The 23502-nt window shown below is 45.4% G+C and overlaps 1 protein-coding gene across 1 annotated transcript in view; it reads left to right on the top strand.

Annotated features, from left to right (window-relative positions):
- Nucleotides 1-2606: 2606 nt before the first annotated feature.
- Nucleotides 2607-23502, top strand: part of WDYHV1 (WDYHV motif containing 1) — a 23903-nt gene continuing 3007 nt past the window's right edge. The window contains exons 1-4 of the mRNA XM_006879312.1: nucleotides 2607-2692; nucleotides 12429-12528; nucleotides 17320-17468; nucleotides 20423-20547. Of these exons, the coding sequence (XP_006879374.1) occupies nucleotides 2607-2692; nucleotides 12429-12528; nucleotides 17320-17468; nucleotides 20423-20547 (460 nt within the window). The remainder of the gene's footprint in view (nucleotides 2693-12428; nucleotides 12529-17319; nucleotides 17469-20422; nucleotides 20548-23502) is intronic.

Raw genomic sequence — 23502 nt, 5'->3', positions numbered from 1 at the left:
CTCAGTGTTCATACCAACCTTAGGAGGTAGAGATTACCTTAATTTTACAGATGAGAAAACTTGGGAACACATGAGTGTTAAGTCTTCACACCAGATGTAAGCAAGGACTCAAGGAAGGGACCAGAGAGAAAGAGAAAATGCTTAAAGCAGCTTTATTAAGGGGACTCCAGGGTGAGATTCCTTGGGTGTGGGGGGGGGGGAGGGGGAGAGGAGAGGGAGAGGGAGAGGGGAGGAGAGGAGAGGAGAGGAGAAGATAAGAGAGAAGAGGAAAATCTTTGGGGCAGGTTTTTATAGCATTGTCTTTAGGGAGGGAAGGGAGGGACATTCCATTGTGGTTTAGCCAAGTGGGCGAGTTTTTGCCCAAATAAGTAAGGGATTATATTAAATTGTTGCATATACATAGATCTATCATTTAATCTCCAGCCTTAATTCTGTCAACAAGGTCTTGTTTGACAACAGTTTGACTTTTGCATCCTGACTGCATGTTTGATCAGTTTTTAGACTGCTGGAAAAAGGTGGTGGTGGTGGTGGTGGTTGTTGAGTAGCACGGAGTCAGAACCAATTCATAGCTGGCCCTACAGTGGGGTTTCAGAGGCAGTAAATCACATAGCTGGGGAAGACTGTCCATCATTCTCCCATGGAGGAGCTGGTGGATTCAAACTGTGTGCCTTAGGGATTGCAGTGCAGCTCCTTACTACTAGGCCACCAGCACGCCTCAATTTCTTCTTGACTTTAGTGGTTGGTATACTTGAATTTATTGCAATTTTGATTGCAGAAAGTGACTAAGACTAGAAGCCTTCAGTATGGATTACACCTCATAAAGAAAACAAAAATCCTCACTACTGGAACAAATAGGCCACATCAAGATAGATGGAGAAAAGACTAAAGTTGTCAACAATTTTACTTGGGTCTACAGTCAACATCCACGGTAGTGGGGCAGTGAAACAATGCACAGAAGTGTTGCTCTGGGGAAATCTTCTGCCAAGGACCTCTTTAAAGCGCTCAAAAACAAAAATGACAGTTCAAAAGACTAGGATGTGCCTGATTCAAGCCAGAGGATTTTCAATTGCTTCATATGCATATGAAAGCAGGACAATGAACCGAGAGGGCCGTAGAAAGGATGCCTTCTAAGCCTTCTAACCGGGATGTTGGTGAAGAGTACTTAATATCCCAGGGACTGCCAAAAGAACAAACAAAAGTAGGAGGAAGTACAAGGATGGTGAAACTTTGTTTCACATACTTTGGGCACGTTCTTGGGAGGCATCAGGCCATGGAAAAAGACATCATGCTTATAAAAGTTGAGGGTCTTTGGAAAAAACGCTTTCAACAAGAGAAACTGACACATGATTGTAATAATGTACTTTTAAACACAAAAGGGATACCATGCAGATTCTTCCTGCTTTCATTTTTAAAAACGTAAAACATAAAATCAATAAATCTTTCTAATATTGATGTATACAGTTCAGTATATACAGTTCTAATTTTTTTTTTAAACTAAGGCCCGATATGGTTTGATTTGGGGTGATATCCCTCTATAAAACAGTCCTTGATGCGGTAATATCAGGGATTTACATCGTCCCTCTTTTTTCTCCAGGTACAAGCATTCTCTTGTTTCAATCACATGTCTAAAGTCTGGCGTCTCATCTGATATCTTTTTTTTTCTTAAGATTTTTTTAAAATTTTTATTTATTTATTTAGTGTGTGTGTGTGTGTGTGTGTGTGTGTGTGTGTGTGTGTGTACAGCAGAGCATCTGGTGGATTTGAACCGCGCACCTCTGGGATTGCAGTGCAGTTTCCTGCCACTATGCCACCAGAGCTCGCCTCATCTGATATCTTGGTGGTTGTGGCAGCAGAAAGTCTCTGATGCTTCTAGGAAACTCACAGCGAAGCGCCACCCAGGTTGACTCCCCTTCCAGCCACGCGCCCGTGACCTCTCCCTGCCAGGGAGCCCAGAAATCGCCACTTGTCACCCCGCCAGCAGGCCGGGATCGGCTCCAGGCTCCGCCTAGCCTCGAACTCCGCCCCTCTGGGCGCGCACCACCAACCCGCTCTCCACGTGTACAGAACCACGCAGTCTAGCCCAGAACTCCGCCCACCGCTAACGTCGCTCCGCCGTGACCACGCCCAGTCCACACCTAGCTCGGTCCGCCAGAAACTTCCCCAAACTTTTCTGTCACTCTTGAACTCCACCCACTGAGTCCATTCCCCAAAGCAGCACCGGCGGCGGCACCTCCAAACCTCACTCACTTGACCCTAACCTCCACGCGCTGGGAATCTGCAGCGTTTGTCTCACTCCGAAATCTGCTCACACAAACTTGGACTCCGCCTACTCCGCCACGGCTCCACCACTTGAGAACAGCCCCGCCTGCTCATAGCTCCGCCCACCCTGCCCAGGACTCCGCGCGCTGAGGACACGTGCTTTTTACCGCCTCCGATGCCCCGCCCACAGGGGAGTAGCACCGCCCACAATTCTAGGCCACGCCCACACATGCCTACGTTCTGCGCAGTTTCTCCGCTCGCCGTACGCCGGCTCCGCCTCTGGCTCCACCCCGCGGGTTGGTGCGGACAGTCGGCTCCATGCCCGGCCTCTTCCCGGGCCTGCCGCCATGGAAGAGGATGTTCCCGCCGCCGCCTCCCGCTACCAGCCGGCCAGCCCCCCGCGGGACTCCTGTGCCTACAGCAGCTGCTACTGGTGAGCGCGGACGCAGATCCCCGAGTCTCCTCCAGGCTCGCCCGACCGGGGCTGCCGGCGGGCCCGCCTCTTTCTGGCCGTGCCCGGGGCGCCCGGGGCCTCCACTGGCGATTTTCCCGTGTCCGGGAGGAGGGAGCGAGTATGGCAGCCCTGACCGCTGGGGTGGGGCGGTAGCTGGACGAGGGGGCTAGGTCGGGAATGTCAGAATCCGTGCTGACTTGACTCCTGATTGGCGCTTTTTGGGGAGTTGGAGATGAAGGGTGGAGCAAGGGCTGGGAACCACTGGAAGGGACGCAGCTGAAGCCTGTGCGGTTTTGGGAAGGCTGTTTTTATTTCGGAGGAGACTGGAGGCGAGGCACAGAGTTGGAAGTAACGTTTCCGACCCTGTCCAGCAAATAACAGCCTGGAATCCACTCCAGGCCCTCAGGCACCATAACCCACGGTCTTCACCTCTATGCTGTTATTACACTGTGCTTGCTGTGCTGATGTAACTCTTCTGGACCTTACAGATAGGTCACGTTAAATAGAGCAGTTCAATGTCGTTGACCCCCACTCCTGATCACCCCGGGTGTGCTAGAGTAGAACTGTGCATTATGGGGCTCTCAGTGAGAATTTCTGCAAGTCAGTCAAGGTACTGTTGTTTCCCTCACTTGAAAGATGGGGACTCTGAAATAAGAGGGGCGCAGTACTCTCCCCAAGGCCAAGTTTACTGTGAGTTTAGGAATGTGGACTTACATGCAGAGATAGCTCTGGAGTGCTTGTACTTCACACCAGTCCTCAAACTCAAAATTCATTGCTATCAAGGTGGGGATAGTTCAGTATTGATTAAAAATTTATAAAATGTAATGAATAGGAATGATTGTATGAAACACCATGTGAACAAAGGATAGTGTGGAATACAATGTATGAAACCTTGTAAACAAATCAATATAAAATTTTTTTTAGGGAGCTCCCCAAATAAAACAAGCTTGGAAGCAGGAGTGGCATCCACTTCCAAAATAGCTTGCCTCCAGAAACTATGAACATGGAGAAACAATGAAGGTTATACAAGTGTTCAGGTCTTTCATTCACATAGGGTCACTATGAGTTGTCTATGACTCGACAGCACTTAAGAACAACGACAACAACAACAATGAGAGAGCTCTTTTGGCCTAGTGGATAGAAAGTGATGCTACCAAGCCAAAGGTGGGTGATTTTACTCTGCGGCCCTCAGGCCTGGTTTTTGGTCAAACCTTCTTCTAAGTGGTATAGAATTGGTCTGTCCATTTTCTGTACAGAGGTAACTCATGGTTGCTGTGATGCTAAACACTGTGACACTGAAGTGTCAAATGTGGTTATGGTTACCCATGGCGGACAGTGTTGGGTGGAGCTCCCCGATTAAAACAAGCTTGGAAGCAGGAGTGGCATCCACTTTCAGATTGGCTTGCTTCCGGAAACTATGAATTTGGAGAAATGATGAAAGTTATACAAGTGTTCAGGCCTTTTGTTCATAGGGTTGCTATGAGTCATCTATGACTTGAGGCACTTAACAACAACACAACAACATAGGGTTGCTGTGAGTCGCAAGTGACTTGACGGCACATAACAACAACAAAAAATTATTGCTGTTGAGTTGTAACTGACTCATAGCTGACTCTCCAGTGGGTTGGTTTTCAGGAGCCTTTAAGTCTCACAGGAAGAGATTGCCCATCCTTCTCCTCTGGAGTCACTGGTGGATTCGAATTGCCAGAGGCGTCTCCTTTGGATTAGCAGTGCAGCTTCCTGATCCAGTCCCTCGTGGTGCAGTGGTTTAAGTGCTCAGCTGCTACTGGAAAGGCGAAGTGCAAAGCCAACCAGCAGTACTTTGGAAGAGAAGGCCTGGTGACCTGTTTTCACCGAGACTACAACCCAGATGATGATGGGACATTTCTGCCCACTATCACATGGCAGTTACCGGAAGAATAGATACCCATGGCAACTAGCTACAGCAGGCCCCCTCTGCAGCTGAAGCATCTTCCTTTCCCTCAGTAGTGATTTACTGCTCCCCAGCCCCTTCCACATGTAACCTGAGGGCCCCCCCAAATTCCCCACCTCCTTTCAGCAGAAAGGAGGCCCAAACCTGGGCCTTCAGCACTTGTTTGGCTCTGACTGGGTGTAAATCCCAGTGCCAAGCATTTCCATGAATTTTCTCAGCAAAATATCAGAACCAGCCAATGAGATAGGCTCTGTTAGCTTCATTTTACTAATGGAAAAACAGCTCTTGAGAGGCTAGTATTTTCCTAAGATTGCACACTTAGCAGATAATACCAGTTTTTAACGAATTCCACTTTATATCTACTTCTCAACCATCTAGTTAATTCTTGTCACTAACATTCAAAGAATACAGCCTTCAATAGGGTTTGCATCTCAATGTCAAGAAAATCAAAGCTCTTACCATATGATAGTCAGCATCCTGGTTGATGGAGAAAAGATTGAAGTGTCAATGATTTCATCTTACTTGGATCCATAATCAACACCTTTGATACTAGAAGTCAGGAGATCAAGAAATGTATTGCACTGGCAAAGTCTGCAGTCAGAGACCTCTTCAAATTATTGAGGACAAATGATGTTGGTTTGAGGACTAAGATGCATCAGATTCAGACCATGGTCTTTCTGATCACTTGCATCTGAGAGCTGGACAGTGAATAAGGATGACAGAAGAAGAATTGATGCCTTTGAGCTGTAGTGTTGGAGAAGATACTGAATATCCCATGGACGGCCAAAAGAATAAACAAATACATCTTAGAGAAAGTGCAGCCAGAGTGCTCCTTAGGGGCAAAGGTGATGAAGCTTTCTCTCACATACCTCAGGCATGTTGCTAGGAGAGGCATTTCTTGGAGGAGGAACATCATGCTTGGAAAGGTGGAGGGTCGACAAAGGAGAGGAAGACCCTCAGCTAGATGGAGTGACTGCTGCAGTGGTCTTGTGTGTGCCAGAAAGTGTGAGGATAGCTCGGGAGAGGACACAGTTCAGATCTGTTGTTCACAGAGTCACTCTAGGTCTTGCTCGACTTGACAGCACGTAACAACAACGACATTCATTCAGCTTAAATGATATCCCCACGTAACTGTCAAGTGATTGAGAATCATGGCCCAGCCACGGTGACACATAATTTGAGGGTGAGGGAGAGACACATTTCAATCCAGACAGTTAATGCCTCAGATGCTATGTAATACTGGAGTATTTCAGGAGGACTTTGCTCGTAGATGATAATGAAACAGAAATCTGATGAAAACCAGTTTGGAGCTTTGTAGCTATTGAGAGGATGGCCATTGCAGGCAGGCAGAACAGCAGGTGCAGACGCCTTGAGGGAGTGTGTGAGTATTCTGGGAACAGCGAGGAGGCTGCTGCATTTGGAGCAGAGCGAGTGGTAGGAGATGAACATCTCATTAATAGCACGTCTCCTCTGTTCCTTCAGCCTTAAGCCAGACCCTCCTCAGCTGTCATGGAAACTGTTCCGGTAGATTCTAGCAGGCCTTTGCCCAGCTCTCCCCCATTCAACCAAATCTTTCCAACCATGGTGGTTTCCACATTGCTCAGAGCAGTTGTAAATGTGAATGTGTCCAAAAAAAATCACCTGTTGAAAAACATGCAGGTCTTATGAACTCACCACAGAGAGTTAAGAAACAAAGGGAGGTATTGAGGCTGGTCTGTTATGAGGAACACAGGACTAGAAAATAAAGTCTGTCTGCTGACTGCAGTAAACTCTCCAAGATCTTGTCTCTGTCTGTTCCTTGAACCTTAAACCTTTTTTCTCTGCTTGCTGGTGGTCTTGTTGGTAAGGAGGTGCATTGCCAACCTAGAGGCAGGAGGTTCAAATCCAGCTGCTGCTCTGTAGTAGAAAGATGGGCATTTTCCACCCATTTGATTTCCAACCTCTGAAATCCACTGAAGGGTCAGCTGTGAGTCAGTTCTGACTCAGTAGCAGTGAGGGGTTCTGGTTTTAATTGTGTGTGGCTTGTTTTCCTCTCTGCCCTACCTTAAGGCTTGTCATCTGTGTCATGCAGACCTGCCGACAATCTGGACTAACAGTTCTTAGCTGGGGGGCTGTATCGTGCATGGTGGGTGTATAGCAGCATCTTGGTGGAAGGAAGAGGAACAGCCTCCTGTGAGATTTACTGCCTCTGAAAACTCCTGAGGGTCAGCTGTGGGTTGGTTCCCACTCAGTACGTGATGACAACAGCAGCGTGCTCGGCCTCAGCTCTTTTTTTTTATTTTTTAAATTATTTTTGTGTGAGTGTACCGTCAAATCAGATCTGACTGGTACAGGAGGAGATTGTCCCTCCTTCCCTGGCAGAGCATCTGGTGGATTCGAACGGTGTGCCTGTGGGATTGTAGTTGCAGGCCTCAGCTCTTTTACTGTCAGTTCCCCACCCACCTCATTGCTGGCGTGTTGATTCCAACTAACAGGACAGAGTGGACCTGTCCCGTGAGGGTATCTAAGCCTCTTAATCTTTATGGAAGCTGATGGTCACCTTTCTCTCCAGCAGAGTGGCTCATGGGCTCTAGTTGCGGGCCTTTGGGTTAACAGCTGAGCACTTAACCACTGCACCACCAGGGATCCTTACATGCCGGGAACATCATTCAGCCAGCTACTGCCTCTGCTGCTCTCCCATGTCTGATTGCTTCCCAGAGTTACTGACTGCTTTTACTCCGGCAGGAGCTGCCTTGAAAGAAATGCTTGTTTCCTGCTTCTGTTAACTACTGTCAGATGCTACTTACTTTTTAAACCTCACTTAGAAGAAAACCAATTTCTGGCATGGCGATTCTTGCTCCTGACAGCCTCATCTGTGTCCAAGTAGAACTGTCCACCACAGGCTTCTTTAATGGCTGGTTTTCCAGATTGCCAGGACTTTCTTCCGAGGTGCCTCTGAGTAACTTTGAATTGGCAGCCTTTTTCCTTACCATGTGCACGGTCCAAGGATTCTGTAATGGTGATGTGGTTGTGAGGTTTATTCCAATTCAAAATGACCCTGAGCGTACAAAGAAAGGAAATGCTTTATCGGGCTTTCAAAGCCCTCATGTTTTCAAAGCAGATTGGTAGGCCTGTCGTTTGAGGCATTTGAACTGCTAACAGTTGAGCATTTAACAATATGTGTCTTCCAGGGACCCCTTAATGGTAATACCCTTTGCTGTTGGGTTGACGGACTTGTAGCGACACTATAGGTCAGAATAGAACCACTCCGGAAGGTTACCAGAGTTACACAGCCTTACATTTTGATATTGCAGAGCAGCTGGTGAGCTTGAACTGCTAACCTTCTGGTTGGTAGCTGCGGGTGCCTGCTTAGTGTATCCGTGGTGCTCGTTGGTCTGGTAGCATGGTCTGTAGTGGATTGCGTTGCTGACCTAAAGGCTGTGCTTCGCTGGTGGTTCAGAGCCTCCAGCAGATCCTAGGAGCAACCGTGAGCAGTCAGTCTCCTACGTAGTTGACAGTCTTGGAAACTCACGGCGTCGCTCCGAGTCAGAACTCCCTGGATGCCGGTGTTTTAGTCTTCTTGGTGTGGTTTGCAGAGGACTCCCACTTCTGTTTTAATAGTTTTGTCTTTTTCAAACATTTGTTGAGCACTTCAGCTCGCTTCTGGTACAGGATCCTGAACCTTCTGTTTGTCAGCCTTTTCTGTTATTACGCTGGTCAGCCGGCAGGCGGGGACGGTTGTCATTGCTGGTCAGCCAGCAGGCTGGAATGGTCTTGTCATCACTGGTCATTGCTGGTCATCTGGCAGACAGAGACAGTCTTGTCATAGGTGGTCAGTTGGCAGGCTGGGATGATCTTGTCATTCCTGGTCAGCCTGCAGGCTAGGATGGTCTTGTCATCACTGGTCAGCCCACAGGTTGGGATGGCCTTCTCAGTGCTGGTCATTGCTCGTCAGCCAGCAGGCTGGGATGGTCGTGTTGTAGCTGGTCTGCTAGCAGGCGGGGACAGTCTTGTCAGTGCTGGTGGTCATGGCTGGTCAGCCGGCAGGCGAGGATGTTTTCATCTTCTTTGTGGATTATCTAGGTGCCAGGCAGACATTAAGTCAGGAGTTCCCTCTGTGTCCTCCAAATTTATTTCTCTTTTCTTTTTATTTTTAAACATTAGGAGTTTCAGGAGATCCTCACATGAGGTTAATTGTACTCTTGAAAAGAAATTGCTACTATGGACTTAAAATTCAGTAACTTTTACTTTTTAAAAAAAATAAAAGTAACATTCGCCCATGTTGGAAAAATGAGAGACAGTGCTGTTCAAACTACATTATGCATTCAGTCTGCCAGTAGTGTTGGATTCCTGGGGCTCATAAAGTCTGTGCACGAACTCTGCCTTCCCCCCATCCTGCCCCGAGAATCGCGGAACCACCTGACCTGTGTACGACCTCCGAGTTCTTGTCTTCCTCGAAACCAGTGGCTTCCTTCCGCCTCTCTGCTTTCTGTGCACATGTTTTATGACCTCCTGTTATGCATGCTGTTTATGGATTTTCATCTCTCCTCTTACTGTCCTTATGCTCTTGATTTACCATTGTATTCCCAAGCTCTCTGCATAGTGCTTTGTATGTCATAGACCCCTGAACCTGTGGTCAGCTCTCCGTAACTCCTGTAGGCTGGGCAGATAAATGCCTTCTCAAAATTCAGTTTTAGAGGTAAACAAGAAAACTTTGCTGCTACATGCCTTCTGTTCTCAGGTGATGCAAGCAGTCAGCACATAATATTAATTTAAAGATTGATAGTTCAAACCTGCCCAGCAGCTCCACAGAAGACAGGTTCAACAGTCTCCTTCTGTCAAGGTTACTGCCAGGAAAACCCTGTGGAGCAGTTTTATTCTGACACACAAGTGGGAGCCATAAATAGGAATGGACTTAGTGGCTTTGGATTTGGTTTGCGTTTTTTATTCCTCCTGGGCGCTCACCATCCAAGCATGGTGTCTTTCCTACAGGCCCATTATACTCAGAAAAGGAGAGGAAGACCCTCAACCAGGTGGATTGACACGGTGACTGCCACAGTGGGCTCTAGTGTGTCAGGAAGTATGAGGATGGCACAGAATATGACAGGGTTTAGATCTATCTGTTCATAGGGTCACTATGAGTTGTAATCGACTCAATGGCACCTGACAACAACAACGACAGGGAGCTCTTGAAAAAAGTGCAACCAGAGTTCTCCTTATAGTCAGAGATGGTGAAGCTTCGTCTCTCATACTTTGGCAGTGTTGCTAAGAGAGGCTTTTCTTTCGGAAGGGACATCATACTTGGAAAAGTGGAGGGTTAATGAAGAGGCAGATCCTTGACAAGATGGGTTGACACAGTGAGTGACTGCAGCAGTGGGCTCAGGTGTGTCAGGTGATGAGGGTGGAACAGGATAGGACAGGGTTCAGGTCTGCTGTTCACAGGGTCACTAAGACTTCTTGACTTGATGGCACCCAATAGCGACAACAACAGCAACAACATGCCTTGGAGAGGGTGCAGCTGGAGTGCTTTGGAGGCAAAGATCATGAGGCTTTGCCTCACATATTTTGGGCATGTTGCTAGGAGGGTCTGTTTCTTGGAGAGTGACATGATGTGTGGAAGGATGGAGGGTCAGCGAAGGAGAGGAAGACCCTTGTTCAGGTGGATTGACACGGTGGCAGCCATAGTGGGCTCTAATGTGTGAGGAATTGTGAGGATGGCACAGGATAGGACAGAGTTCAGATCTGTTGTTATAGAGTATCTATGTCGTATTTGACTCGTCAGCGTCTAACAATAACAACAGTAGGTAGTTCTGTGGCTTGTTATGTGCTGTTGTGTCACAAAAGACAAATTGCACTGGGAAAATCTGCGATCAGGGACATCTCCAAAGTACTGAGAAGGAATGATGCCAGTCTAGAGACTAAGGTGCGCCTGATCGAGGCCATGGTCTTCGTAGTTACTTGCTGTGCGTCAGAGAGCGGGCGGCTTAGAGGTAAGGAATTGCATTACCAATGTAGAAGTGTATGGTTTCAATCCACGAGCTGCTCCGTAAGAGAAAGGTGGGCAGTCTCCTCCTGTATAATTTACTGCCTCTGAAAACCATCTGAAGGGTTTAGACTCAATGGTAAAAACATGCACTGAGATGTAGTGAAGCTGTTAATAGTTTTTCCTTCTTCACATCAATAGAGACCTTCTGTTATCACCATGACCCCCACTTCTTCCTTGTAGGTTTTAGATCTCTTGTCAAAAAGCAAAGCTGCAGAGGCGAAGCCCAGCATTGGTGTTTTAAGTGTTGTGTCAAGCCTTGAGATCAAGTCTGCCTGGCCGAGGCTTGTGAGCTGGAAGTACGTATTTCAGTAAAAGGGCAGTGGCCCAGAGTGCTGTTTGTGTCTCTGTCATTTTGAGATGGCACGGTGTTATGAGTTGTGTATCAGAGGGTTGGTGTTGTGCAGTTTGGATAAAGGTGCTGTGTGACTCTTGAGCAAAGGACAGGAGCTGGGAAGCGTCTTCGTATCCTGTGCGTGGGAATGGCCCTGTTACAGTCCCCCTTGCTGTCCTGATGTTGCTTCACTCAGGCAGCTTCTGATTGCTGTTTCCAATAGCTAAGGACCTGTCATGTGGAAGGGTGATTCGTCTGGTGCATACCAGGTCTGCCAGGGGCACCCCAACCACGTCAGTTCTTGTGGGTTAGTTCTGACTCCTCGTGCCCCCATGCGTGTCCCAGTAGAACTGTGCTCCACAGACTCTTCAGTGGCTCAGGTTTTGGAAGCAAATCACTCAGCTTTTTATTCTCGATGCCTCTACATGGACTCAACCTCCAGCCTTTCATTTAGCAGTTGAACACATTAGCTGATTGCACCACCCTAGGACTCCAGGAAAAAGAACTTCTTAAAAGTGAGAACTTCTGTCAGAGGCCTCTCCCCCCCAAAAAAAATCTGGACATGCCACACAGGATTCTCTTGACCCTTTACAGTCAGGAGCTTTCCTTCCCAGATACCTTTCCTGCATCCGTCCTAGAGGGAGGGAAAGATCAGCGCTAACAGACTTGCTGTGTACAATATGATGTAGTCATACCCATTTTACAGATGAGAAAGTAAGTACACAGGTCAGGATGTTCAAAGCATCTTCCTTTTAAAGTGGACAGGTTGGAATCCCAGCACTCTTTGCATCCTAGATGCAAAGCTTAGAGGACATTGACGTAGCACTTTCTCACTTGTGAACTGGCTGTCTGTGCTGACACTGCTCTGGGACGTGAACACTGTGTCTGGGGGCTAGAGGGTGTCCTCACACGGTATAGGCTGGCTAGCAGCCTGTTGCCTCTAAGTCTTTGAAGAAATGCAACCCGAGTGCCCCTTCGTAGCAAGGATGGAGCAATGCCAGCTGGCTTAATTTGGACACATCATCAGAAAAGACCAGTTGCTGGAAAAGGACCTCAGGGCTGGAGAATTAGAGGGTCAATAAAAATGAGCAAACTTCTCCATGGGATGGATGGACACCAGAGCCACACCGGCGGGCTCAAAGCAGTGATCGTGATGACATCCAGGACTGGGCAGCATTTACCACGTACATACTGTGTCTGTGACTTGGAACGACTCAGCCGCTAACGCTAGCAGATTGTAGGTTACACGTTAGAGGAGATTCAAATGTTAATCCTTAGATGAGGTGGTGATGGGGCGTAGGGTTTCTTCGGACTTTTCCATGGTGTCATCAAACTTGTTCCAGTTGAAAAGATACATTTAACATTTTTTAAAAAATGATGCTGAGTATTCTATTTTTATTATTGTTATCTGATTATTTTGTTTTAGTGAAGAAAATGTTTGGAAGCTCTGTGAATACATAAAAAACCGGGACCAGTACCCTTTAGAAGAGTGCTTCGCCGTCTTCATTTCTAACGAGAGGAAGATGGTAAGTTGGTGAAAGAGCGAAGAAAGGAGACTAGAGGTTTAGGATGAAGTCCAAGCTAAACCCCACAGGGGCTTAGAACCGTTCTGAAATGTGCGTGAGAAGATACAGCGACACTTTAAAGTTTGGTTTTGAATGAGATTTTTTTCCTTACAGGGCACGGTTGAGTCAGAAGAGTTTAGTCCCTTATTTTTAGGTAAGGAAATATCTGATGGTCTGTGTCCAAAGATTAAACTCCTTGCATAGTATTAATTCAGGGTTCTTGTGATCGCTTAGATTAGCGAGCACCAGACACTCCTGGGTTTGAAGTAAGGAATTCTGGGAAGTTTGGGGAAAAAACCCAAAAAACGGAGGAGCCCCTTCATGGTTCATAAAGCATTTTAATAATCCTGGGCTCATTTCTTCTTAGAAGCTCTGTGAAGGAGGCAACTCTCAGATAAGGTCAGTTTATAGATGAGGAAATAGAGAGCCCAGGAGGGCCATTGAATGCTTGCATCAGCCATTGCCAGGTTTCGTGAATAATTAAGTAGGAATGCAAGACTTGAGCCTGCTCCTTACTTGGCTCCTTGTAGACCCTTCCTACTCTAAAAAATATATATATATATTGTAAAATTATTATTTTTTTTTTAAATTTAAAGCCACTTGGAGAATTTGTATTTCTTCTCCATTTGTTCTTTGTCTTCAATTGTTGATCGCTTACTCAATGTTTTCCTGTCTGATTTACATGATGCCGTAAAGGAATGCAGTGGTTGTGCTGAAGTTTTGGCTCATTAAAGCTCCCTGTTTTCTAGATACCCATCTGGAAGCAACAGGCGAGACCTGGAGACGGGCCTGTGATCTGGGTAAGATGGCCAATTTGGAGCCTATAGGCATTGCTGCATACCATCCCCAAGAGGTCTCTAAGTTTTAGTAAAGTAGAAATGATTGGGGTGTAGAGGATAGCTGTGACAGTTGTTAAGAAATCAGTCTTCATGAGAATAGGCATGATTTGTTCTGAGGCAGAAGCACGTACAGGAATGAATGTTTAACTTTTTATTTAGAAATTATTGTAAGGATGGTTTAAATGGCAGATGTGGAAGCTCTATTTATGATCACCTGGACTCTGACCCCAGGAGGCCTGGTGGCATAGTGCTGACCAGGTGGTTGGCAGTCCCAACCCACCAGCTGTCCAGTGGAAGAAAGATGGGCAGTCTCCATCCGTAAAGATTTACAGTCTCAGAGACCCAGAGGCAGCTTGCTTTGTGTTGGAACTGATGGACAGTTGTGGGCTTGGTTTTTAGACCTTGTCTACTTACCACTGGAAGGAACTTGAGTGATATCAATCCCGCTACATATTGGAATGATCCAGACAGTGTGCGAAAAAGATTTGACTTAGTGGAGCTCTGATGGCTTAGTGGTAGGGAATTGTACTGCCAGCACTGAGGAGGTATGTGGTTCAAATCCACCAGCTGCTCCACAGGAGAAAGATGGGCAGTTTTTCCTATTTGATTTGCTGCCTCTGAAAACCTGCTGTGGTTTGGTTCCACATTGAAGGCACACAGCAACGACAAAGGGGTCAAGGTGTCATCGTCACAGCGAGATTTATTTTCTCAGTGCATCCCTCTCTCCTCAGGGGACCCTGAGTGGAAGGACTTGGTGTTTTTCATCTTTGTGTCTTTAGTTAAATTGTGCAGTTTCCAGTAAATAAAAGAGAATCCAAATCCACTGTCTGCAAGTCATTTATAACTCATAGGAACCCTGTAGGATAAAGGAAGGTTTCAGATATTTAAAAGTAAAAAAGGAGAGAGAAAACAACGAAAACCAGCTGTAACATGAGATAGAATAGAGGGAGTTCAGAGAAAACCAGGCAGAAGTTACTTCTGTTAGGAGATGAGGGAGATAGAAAGGACCCTGAGTGTGGGAGGGCTGTATGCGCCCAAGCCAGCATAATGGTTTTGTGGTGAGAGGTGGAAATAGTGTTGCAGATGGGGGATACTGTGAGCCCAGTGGAGGAGACAGGCTCCCGTCCATTTTTCTGATGGGTGAGATGTGTTAGGGAGAACAGAGAGGATAACGTCCATTTCTGATGCTGTTTCTGTTTCACTGAGACAGAACCAGAGCTGAAGGAAGCACTTCAGGCTCTGATGGTACAGCATCTCCGGTCGCTGCAGTGGAATTAACACACACTGTGATGGAGCTGTGCAGAAGTGCCATCTGCCTCCCTCCCCGTCAGTGGCCGCAGGTTTAGCGTGTGGCTGACTTTTAAAAAAACACCTATTAGATATATTTTTTTTAAGGTAAAATGTAAAGGCACACTTATTAGAAAGTTACATCCCAGAGGCTCAGACCTCCTTCCTTGAAAGGAAGTATGGCGGAGTGGCCAGAAACACCTCTTAGATTTTAATGACAAGAGTAGAAAAATAGTACTTGTGTGATGCCTTTGAGCTGTGGTGTTGGAGAAGAGTATTGAATATACCATGGACTGCTAAGAAAATGAACCTGGAGAGGGTTCTGGGGCTTCGTCTCACATATTTGGACATGTTGCGAGGAGGGACCAGTCCTTGGAGAGGGATGTCATGCTTGAGAGGGTGGAGGGACAGCACAGGAGAGGAAGACCCTCGATGAGATGGATTGATTCAGTGACTGGGGTTATGGGGGTAGGTGAGTCAGAGACAGTGAGATTGGCACAGGATAGAGCAGGGTTTAGGGCTGTTGTACATAGGGTTGCTATGAGTCGCAGGCGACTTGATGGCATATAACAACAGCAACAAGAAGGAAATATAATAAACATGACATAGGAAGTATAATAAAGCCCTCTGTCTCCTCTCCAGCCGACCCCACTAAGTCCCTTCTTTAGGACAGATTTACTGATCTTATTGAGAGGATGTGACTGCACAGTTATGGTCCCTGAATACCCTTCCCACCTGGAGGTAAATGCACTCCTCTGAGTGAACCGTAATACTCATGAGGAATGTGTTCCTCAGAATAGTCCATCATCTGAGACCAACAGGGCAGCATTTGCTCAAAAACAAAGCTCAGAGTGACAGAACAGGAGGAAAGAAGGATGAATGGAAGTGGAGTACTGAGGGAGGGAGTGGGACGAGTGCTGTTACCGTCAGGAGAAGCAGCTAAGGTCAAGAAGCAAATTGTGTATAAATATTTTAATGTAATTGTAAGCTTTCACTCAAATCACAAGAAGATGTTTGGTGTTTTTGTTTTTAAAAGACCAAAAATCTCTTCCTTTTTGGAAAGTTTGGAAGATGCTCTTGAGGATATTGTTCTATGCATTCATCTGTGTCCTTGTGAATATAGGGCTTTAAAAATATAGGGAGCTCTGTTGGTCTAGTGGCAAGAAGCTACACTGCAATTCCAGAGGTACACAGTTCAAATCCACCAGATGCAGTACTGGAGAAGAAGGGGCAATCTCCTCCTGTACCAGTCAGATCTGATTTAATGATACACACACACAAAATAATAATAATAAAATTTAAAAAAACCAACAAACTGTACTTATTCTGCAGTTTACTTGTTCTAGGTGGGTAATTGTTCTGCCAACATAAAGGCAAGTGGCTTGAATCTATCACCTGCTTCTTGGGAAAAAGATGGGCAGTCTCCTTTTGTGCAATTTATAGCCTCTGAAAACCCACTGGAAAACCAGCTATGAGTCTGTTCCAACTAGACAATACATCAAAACAACAACAACAGTAACTATAGATGTTTTCCTCTAAATTTACCTGGTTCTTTTAGCAGCTGCATAGCTGATTACCTGGCTGTATTGTAGTTCATTGTCATTTTCCTTCAGATGGGCTTCCTGTTGTTTATGAATTTTCACTGTTACAAACACTGCGGTAGGGAGTCTTATTTACATATAACTTTTCATGCTTGCTTTTTTCGGTAAGGTTAATTCTTAGAAGGAAAATTAGAGGTAGGTCAGAAGATCTTCTTTATATCCATCTCATCATTTCCATTATCTGTTTAGTAATTCCTTGTCACCAGACATTTAGTCTCTTTTCAGGGTTTTATGTTCATTATATTCTCCTCTTGTGCTGTTGAGCACTGTTTGATTGGTTCCGGCTCAGTGCCTCTGTAAGACAGAGACGAATTGTCCCATCATGTTTTCAAGGCTCTAATCCTTACACAACAGACTCACATCTTCCTCCTGTGCAGCAGCTGGTGGTTTGGAATCCCTGACATTTCAGTTAACAGCTGAATGCTTAACTACTGCACCACTAGGACTCTCTTTTGCTGCTGCGAGGCAGGTTGTGTAACTCCCTCCCCCCTTCCCCCTCTTGTGTAGCGTTGAATCAGATCCGACTGACAAAGGAGGAGGTGCCCTCCTTCTCCAGCCAAGCATCTGGTAGATTTCAACTGTGTGCCTTTGAAATTGCAGCTTCTAGGCCACCAGAGCTCCCTAGGTTGTATAACTCTTGTATCTGACTTTGATAACATACATGCCATTGAGGGGAGGTATGGAATTAGAATTCTTGCCTTCCATGGGGGTGGCCTGGGTTTGATTCCCAGCCAGGATACTTCAAGTACAGCCCTCATCTGTCTATCACCAGAGGCTTGTGTATGATGATGATGATGATGATGATCAGATTTCAGCCTCCTATCATAAGACAGACTAGGAAGAAAGGCCTGGTGATCAACTGCTGAAAACTAGCCAGTGAGAACCCAGTGGATCAAGTGATGCAATCCAGTTGTCTACAGCTTGCAGTGAGCAGAAGCTGGTGAGGCTAACAATAGCTTACTACTGTAACCTCGATTTCACCCTCATAAAATAAGCTGTTTAACTTCAGCACCTTTTACTTCCAGGACTACCATGTGGTTTTGCTTCACGTCTCAAGTGATGGACAGAGTTTCATATATGATCTTGATACGGTCTTACCATTTCCCTGCCCCTTTGACACTTATGTGGAGGACGCCTTTAAGTCTGATGATGACATTCACCCACAGTTCAGAAGGTGAGAAAACGCAGGGTGCTTTTACTTACTTGCTGAAGACTTTGGCAGTTAGCCAGCTTTTTGTGCCTATCCCTAAAGATCACTTGTGTTTGTTTTTCTTTTGAAGTGATATTTCAGAGTGATGTGCTACATAGAAAATTCAGAACGTTTTGAAATTTCGAGGGCTATCCATCATGTAAAAGGTTGACCATCATTTCAAAACAATAGGATGACAACTCAGGCATTTTCTTGCAGACACATTGGAAATTTCTCTCATGCTTTTGTCTGTAGGGGAAATACCTTGATGCTGCCAAAAATGAGGAGGCCTTTTGTTCCATCTGCAACTGAGTAAATAAAAGTGACAGATATTTTTATCTCTTTGTTAGTTGAAGCATAGGAATGTTTTAGGTTTCCCAAAGCATATGCTGTATAACACATTGGTGGCCTTGTGGGTAAGTAGTTGGGCTGGTTACCCAAAGCAGACAAGTCTAACAGCTGCTTTGTGGGAGAAAGATGGGCAGTCGCCTCTAGTGATTTACAGCCTCTGAAACGTTCTGGAAGGTCAGCTATGAGCTTGTGGTTTCCACTGGACAATGACTTGCTTGTTGTGTATATATTTATATATATATATGAATATATATGTATGTATGAATATATATGTGTATATAGACATACATAGATAAGTGATAATATATGTTATATAACATTACATAATAAACATTATATATAATAACATTATGTATTATATAACATATGCTTTGGATATGTACGTGTAAAAGTATGCTGTTACATAATATGCTTTGGGAAGTATATATATTTTGTTTTATATTATCTGATTTATACACACTCGCCCACATGCTGAGACAAGGTTTATACTGCTTTGGAAGGAGCTCCATATTTTAGGTTTTTGTAGCATTGCATTCAGTCCTGTAAACCTGCCACAAGCTTTTTTAAAGGTTTTATCAACCAGTTAAGTGCCATTCTGGGCTCTTGAGTTAGGAAATGTGAATATTTTACCCTGACTAACAATACAAGTTGTGGGGAATGACAGAAGAAATGTGTGTGTTTTCTTATCATAATTGCGCCTTTGTTTTCCCTGCAGTGAAGGGGTAGGGGTAGGCTCGAGGTATGTTTAGGTGAATTGCTATAACTTGGTTTGAGGAAACCAGATTGAAGTGGTGGAAACTGAGATGAACCCTTTCACAGACATGTCTGAAAGATGCAGTTCTTGTACCAGCCACCTGTGCGTGGCTCAGTTTTTGAGGGCGTTTCTAAACCTTGGGCTGAGTTCACCCTCTTTCTGAGCGTTTTGCCATTTCTTGTTCCCATATACCCATGGGCTTAGCTCTTGCTCTCATGTTGTTATGGAAAAAGCTGGTTAATTTGAACTGAATTTGAAGACTAGCGCTCCATAAACAGAGCTGTTATGGTGCCCACAGGAGTTGATGAGCAAATGCTTACATGTTAGATGTTGATCTTGAAAAAGATGAGGACCCACAGGTGGATATCATGGTCCTCAGCAGCCCCTTTGACTCCATTCTCACTGCCAGGAATATTGTTGTCCATAACTGTCAGGTACATTTCACACTGCACTTGATAAAGCCATAATAGAATGTGTTGTTGTGGAAGCAGGTTGCCAGGCCTTTTCCACAGCGCTTCGGAGTGAGTTGGCCCTGCCAATCTTTCATTTAGCACCTGCGTGCTTGATCATTGTCTCTCTAGGAAGCTTAGAGCCTGGGAAACGTTAGGGGGCAATTCTGCTTTGTCACACAGGGTCACGGTGAGTTTGAATCAACTCAACAGTGTGTTGCAGCAGTGACAGTATTAAATTGTACATAGGAAGGAACAGCAAAACCTCAACACTGTGAAAGTGAAACATGAGCATTGTAATTGCCTTCTGCTAAAAAAATTGCAAGTTGCAAAGCTGGGGTAGTGATCCCTGGTGGAACGGTGTGGTACCTGGAAGGAGTGTGAGCAGTGAAGCTCACCCCGGAAGGCTGGCACCTGCTAGAAGCAGAGGTGCAGATGAAGTCACAGAGCGAGGGGAGCCCAGGATGGGTAAAGCGTCTTGGACTCTGGGGGCTGGACAGCACTCAACCCACCTAATTGCTTACTGTCCTTTAAACTTTTATTTTTGGTTAGGAAGTGAAGTATCTACAAAGGTACATGAATGTGCTATATGTTTCCAACCTCAGTTGTTAATAACAACTGGCCAGCTTTTATTTTTTCTGTCATTTAAACCATGATTCCTCCACACCCTTCCCTACATTTTGACGTGGACGTCAGACATTTTACCATTTTGTTTGTAAATGTTTCATATGCCTTTTCTAAAAATTAGATTTATTATTATTTTAAAATCTTGCTAATGTATTTAAACATAGTCATAGTTCTATGACCATATCAACAAATGAACAGAATGCTCCCATCATCAGATAACTGAATTGAATAACTTTTAATGTCTTCAGTTATTGAAAAAGAAATGTTGCTTCTGTCAGTAGTTGATCTTCACAGCAGCCCTTGGGACAGTTACTCTCAATAAGCCCATTTTATGGTGGGAGAAACTGAATCTCAGAGAACTTAAAAACCCACACGTTCTGGTTAGTGTTGGGCTTACTTACATGTTGTAATTGTGCATCTAACTCCTGCTTATTGTTGCTTATTTTTAATTAAAACAAAAGACTCTGGTTAATTTTTATTTTTACCACTAGTTGTTGGATTTATAGTTTCTTTCAGTTAGCTTTGTTTGATGTAGTTGGAGCAGGAGATAAACCAGCAGTGTATACACGTCAAGCCCCTTAAATGGCACAGAGCCAAGGATTTCAGTGGGCCATTTTTCTTGTAACACAGCCACGTGCCTATTTATGTATCACTAATGGAACATAAGTACACACAACAAAAATGAGCCCATGTTAATACTGAATTAGAATGTCAAGCGGACACTTCCCTAATCCAGATGTATGTTGATTCATCGGCAGGAAATTTAGAGTGATCCGGGCAGACTTGTACTTGAAGCACTTCGCGTCTGACCGTTCACACATGAAAGATTCCAGTGGGAATTGGAGAGAGCCGCCCCCACCCTATCCCTGCATTGAAACTGGAGGTGAGTTAAGGAGACCTTCACAGAGGGCTTCGAGTCCTGATGCAAGTCAACGTGTTCTCTTCCACAGGGGTGGAAGGGGGGGGCCCTTTGGTTGAAACTCCTTGAGTGGTCAGGAGGTAAGAGGGCCAGAGCTTTGTGGTTTTTTTCCTTCCATTCTGAAGGGGAGACCCAGAAAGCAGAACTGACGGGCATAAGCATTTATGAGAGAAGAAAGGTGTGTGAGCTGTGGTGCTTGCAGGCTCTTGGAATATTGGATGTTGCCTCTAGCCATACTGGTTCAGTGCTCAGTCCTTACCTTCTGAGCAGGAAGCCGGGTTCACTTCCTGCCTGGTGAAGTTCAAGTGTAGCCACCACCTGTCTGTCATTGAAGGCTTGTGTGTTACTGTTTTCTAGGGAGTTTGCAGGACAGTTTTCTAGGCTGGACAGTTTTCTAGGGAGCTTGCAGACTAAGATGGACTGGGAGGAAAGACCTGTCAATTTTCTTTTTTATATTGTCAGTGTATTTCATAGACAGTGTATTTCACACATTCCTTCACTCACGTTGTGTTTCATACATCAACAATCCACTTTTAAAAATAAGTCCGTGAAAGGAGCTCTGGTGGCCTAGTGGCAAGAAGCTGCACTGCAGTCCCAAAGGTGCGAGGTTCAAATCCCCTCGGTACTTCGCCAGAGAAGGAGGGGCAGTCTCCTCCTGTGCCAGTCAGATCTCATTTGACAGTATACAATAAGAAAGAGAAAAAAACAAACCCAAAAACCCCAACCAACCAAACAAACAAAAATAAGCCCGTGAAACCCTGTAAACCACAGCAGTCTGGTTGCAGCTAATTATGAGGATGACGAAGGACACTTTTGTTGTTTGTACCTAAGACTGGCACGGGGTGGGGGAGTCGCCTTGATGTCACCAGACAACCACCATCATCGTCACATTGAACTTCAGAAGATCTGCATCGTTTCCATAGCAGGACCAGTAGCTTCTTCCCCTGGCAGGATTGCAGGTTATGTTAAAAGACATCTCCCCCGACTCCTCAGGGTGTGCAGGGCGTCATTTCATTGACTTGTGGGTCAGATCTCCATTCCAGGAGATGAGAGCTGGCGTGTAAGTGCTTTTAGGCATCAGTCCAGTTTATAATTTCCTGAGATTTAAGAAGCTGACGGGTTCCTCACCCCCTTGCTCTTGTTTGGCTGCCACATAAGTTCAAACCATTATTTGTGGTGATTAGTAATTCCCAGCATTGCAATTCGTTGGCCAGGTATTCCCATCTCATGAATAATACTGCCTGTGTGAAAGAGCTCCGTAAACCGAGCCCCATGCCAGGAAAACAGGGGTGTCATGTTAGTGTTTCAGTAAGGAAGACAGTGGAAATATATGTGGTATTTCTGGAAGAAGTTCACATTGAAAGGGGAGTCAGTCTCTCCGGGACGTTTCCCTTGGAGAAGCTCTCAGAGTGGAGTTGCTTGTTGACCCACAAGCCGGCTTCCCAGACTCAGTGCTAGATCCAGAACAGTGTCCAGATTAGGTGAGGACTTCACATGCATAACTCTGTCTCTGGTGCCTAGTGTTGCCACAACAGAACACATGAGGAGGACTTTAAAATACAGAACTTTATTTTCTAGAAGTTTTGGAGACTGGAAGTAAAAATCAGGGTCTTGACTTCCTTGGGCTTCACTCCTTGTTCCTGGTGCTGGCGGACAGTCCTTGGCTAGCCTTTGTTTGAAGATAGGTCTGCACTTGGCAGACCCCTATTTTTTACCAGTTTAAGACCCACTCTGTGCTCACCTGACCTCATTAATCTCACATGGCAAAAGAAACCCCTTATTTCACACTCCCATAACAAAGAAACCCCTCATCCTATCCTAAACTAATTGCCCTGGAGTCAGAACCAACTCCAGGGTCTAGCTGACCCTCCAGCGGTTTTCGGAGTTTGTAAACCGACTCATAGCTGGCCCTCCTGTGGGTCTTCATAGTCTGTAAATCGCCTGGGAAGGAGATGGTTCACCTTTGTTCAGTGGAGCCTGGTGAGCTCGAGCTGCCAACGAGGTACCACTTTTGAGTTGGCAGCATGACTCTCCACATACCACACCATCAGAATTCTCTTTGTCCCACATTGGGCTGTGTTTACGGGTCTTAGGAGATAGGACTTCAGGGGACACAGTCCCTAACACCCTCTTAATCTCAGACAATAGGCTGTATGATTCTTTTGTTATATCTCTAAATTAGTTGATGTTTTGTTAAACTCATATGCTGCTAAACCCATCCAGTTCTTCTTCTCTCACTGTTTTTAACAGACATTTTTTCTTGTTTACTGCTGTCACTGGCCTTTTACCTTCATTCTTCTCTTCCTCATGTTCGTTTTCATGCTTCCTTTCTACACGTGAAGCTGTTTCATGGTCCTCGTCTGCCAGTTCCATTATCTCTGTCATTTCAGGCCCATATCAGTTTGATTTCTTTTTCCTCCTGGTCTAGGCCATATTTCCTGCTTCTGTCTGTTATTTGTAATAGTTGAGAGGAGGCTGGTTTTGCAATTGGTACATTTTGAGGCATTCTTTAAAATACTGTTGACTTTTGTTCTGGCAAGGAAGTAAATTACCTGAGTTCATTTTAATTCTTTTGAGATTGTATTTAAGTGTAAGTGCATGTTCAGAACAACGTTTAATGTGGTCCTAATTCAGCCCCTTTGCGTGATTTAAGTGTTATCAAGTGAAGATAGTTCTTGGAGAAGGACATGAGCTGTGATACAATAGAGGATCAGTGAAAAAGAAGCCAGTTGGTGGGATGAATTAGTACAGAGGCTGCAAAACTGGGTGCATGTCCAGCACGGGGGTGGTTAGGACAGACTGAGCTCCATCCTACAGTGCGGGGATGGTGCAGGACAGACAGAGCTCCGTCCTACAGTGCGGGGATGGTGCAGGACAGACAGAGCTCCATCCTACAGTGCGGGGATGGTGCAGGACAGA

The sequence above is a fragment of the Elephantulus edwardii genome, unplaced genomic scaffold, assembly GCF_000299155.1.
Source record: "Elephantulus edwardii isolate Elephantulus edwardi_28Jun2011 unplaced genomic scaffold, EleEdw1.0 scaffold00003, whole genome shotgun sequence".
NCBI lineage: Eukaryota > Metazoa > Chordata > Mammalia > Macroscelidea > Macroscelididae > Elephantulus > Elephantulus edwardii.
Note: the sequence above shows the minus strand (reverse complement) of the source record. Positions and strands in the feature narration are given on the sequence as shown.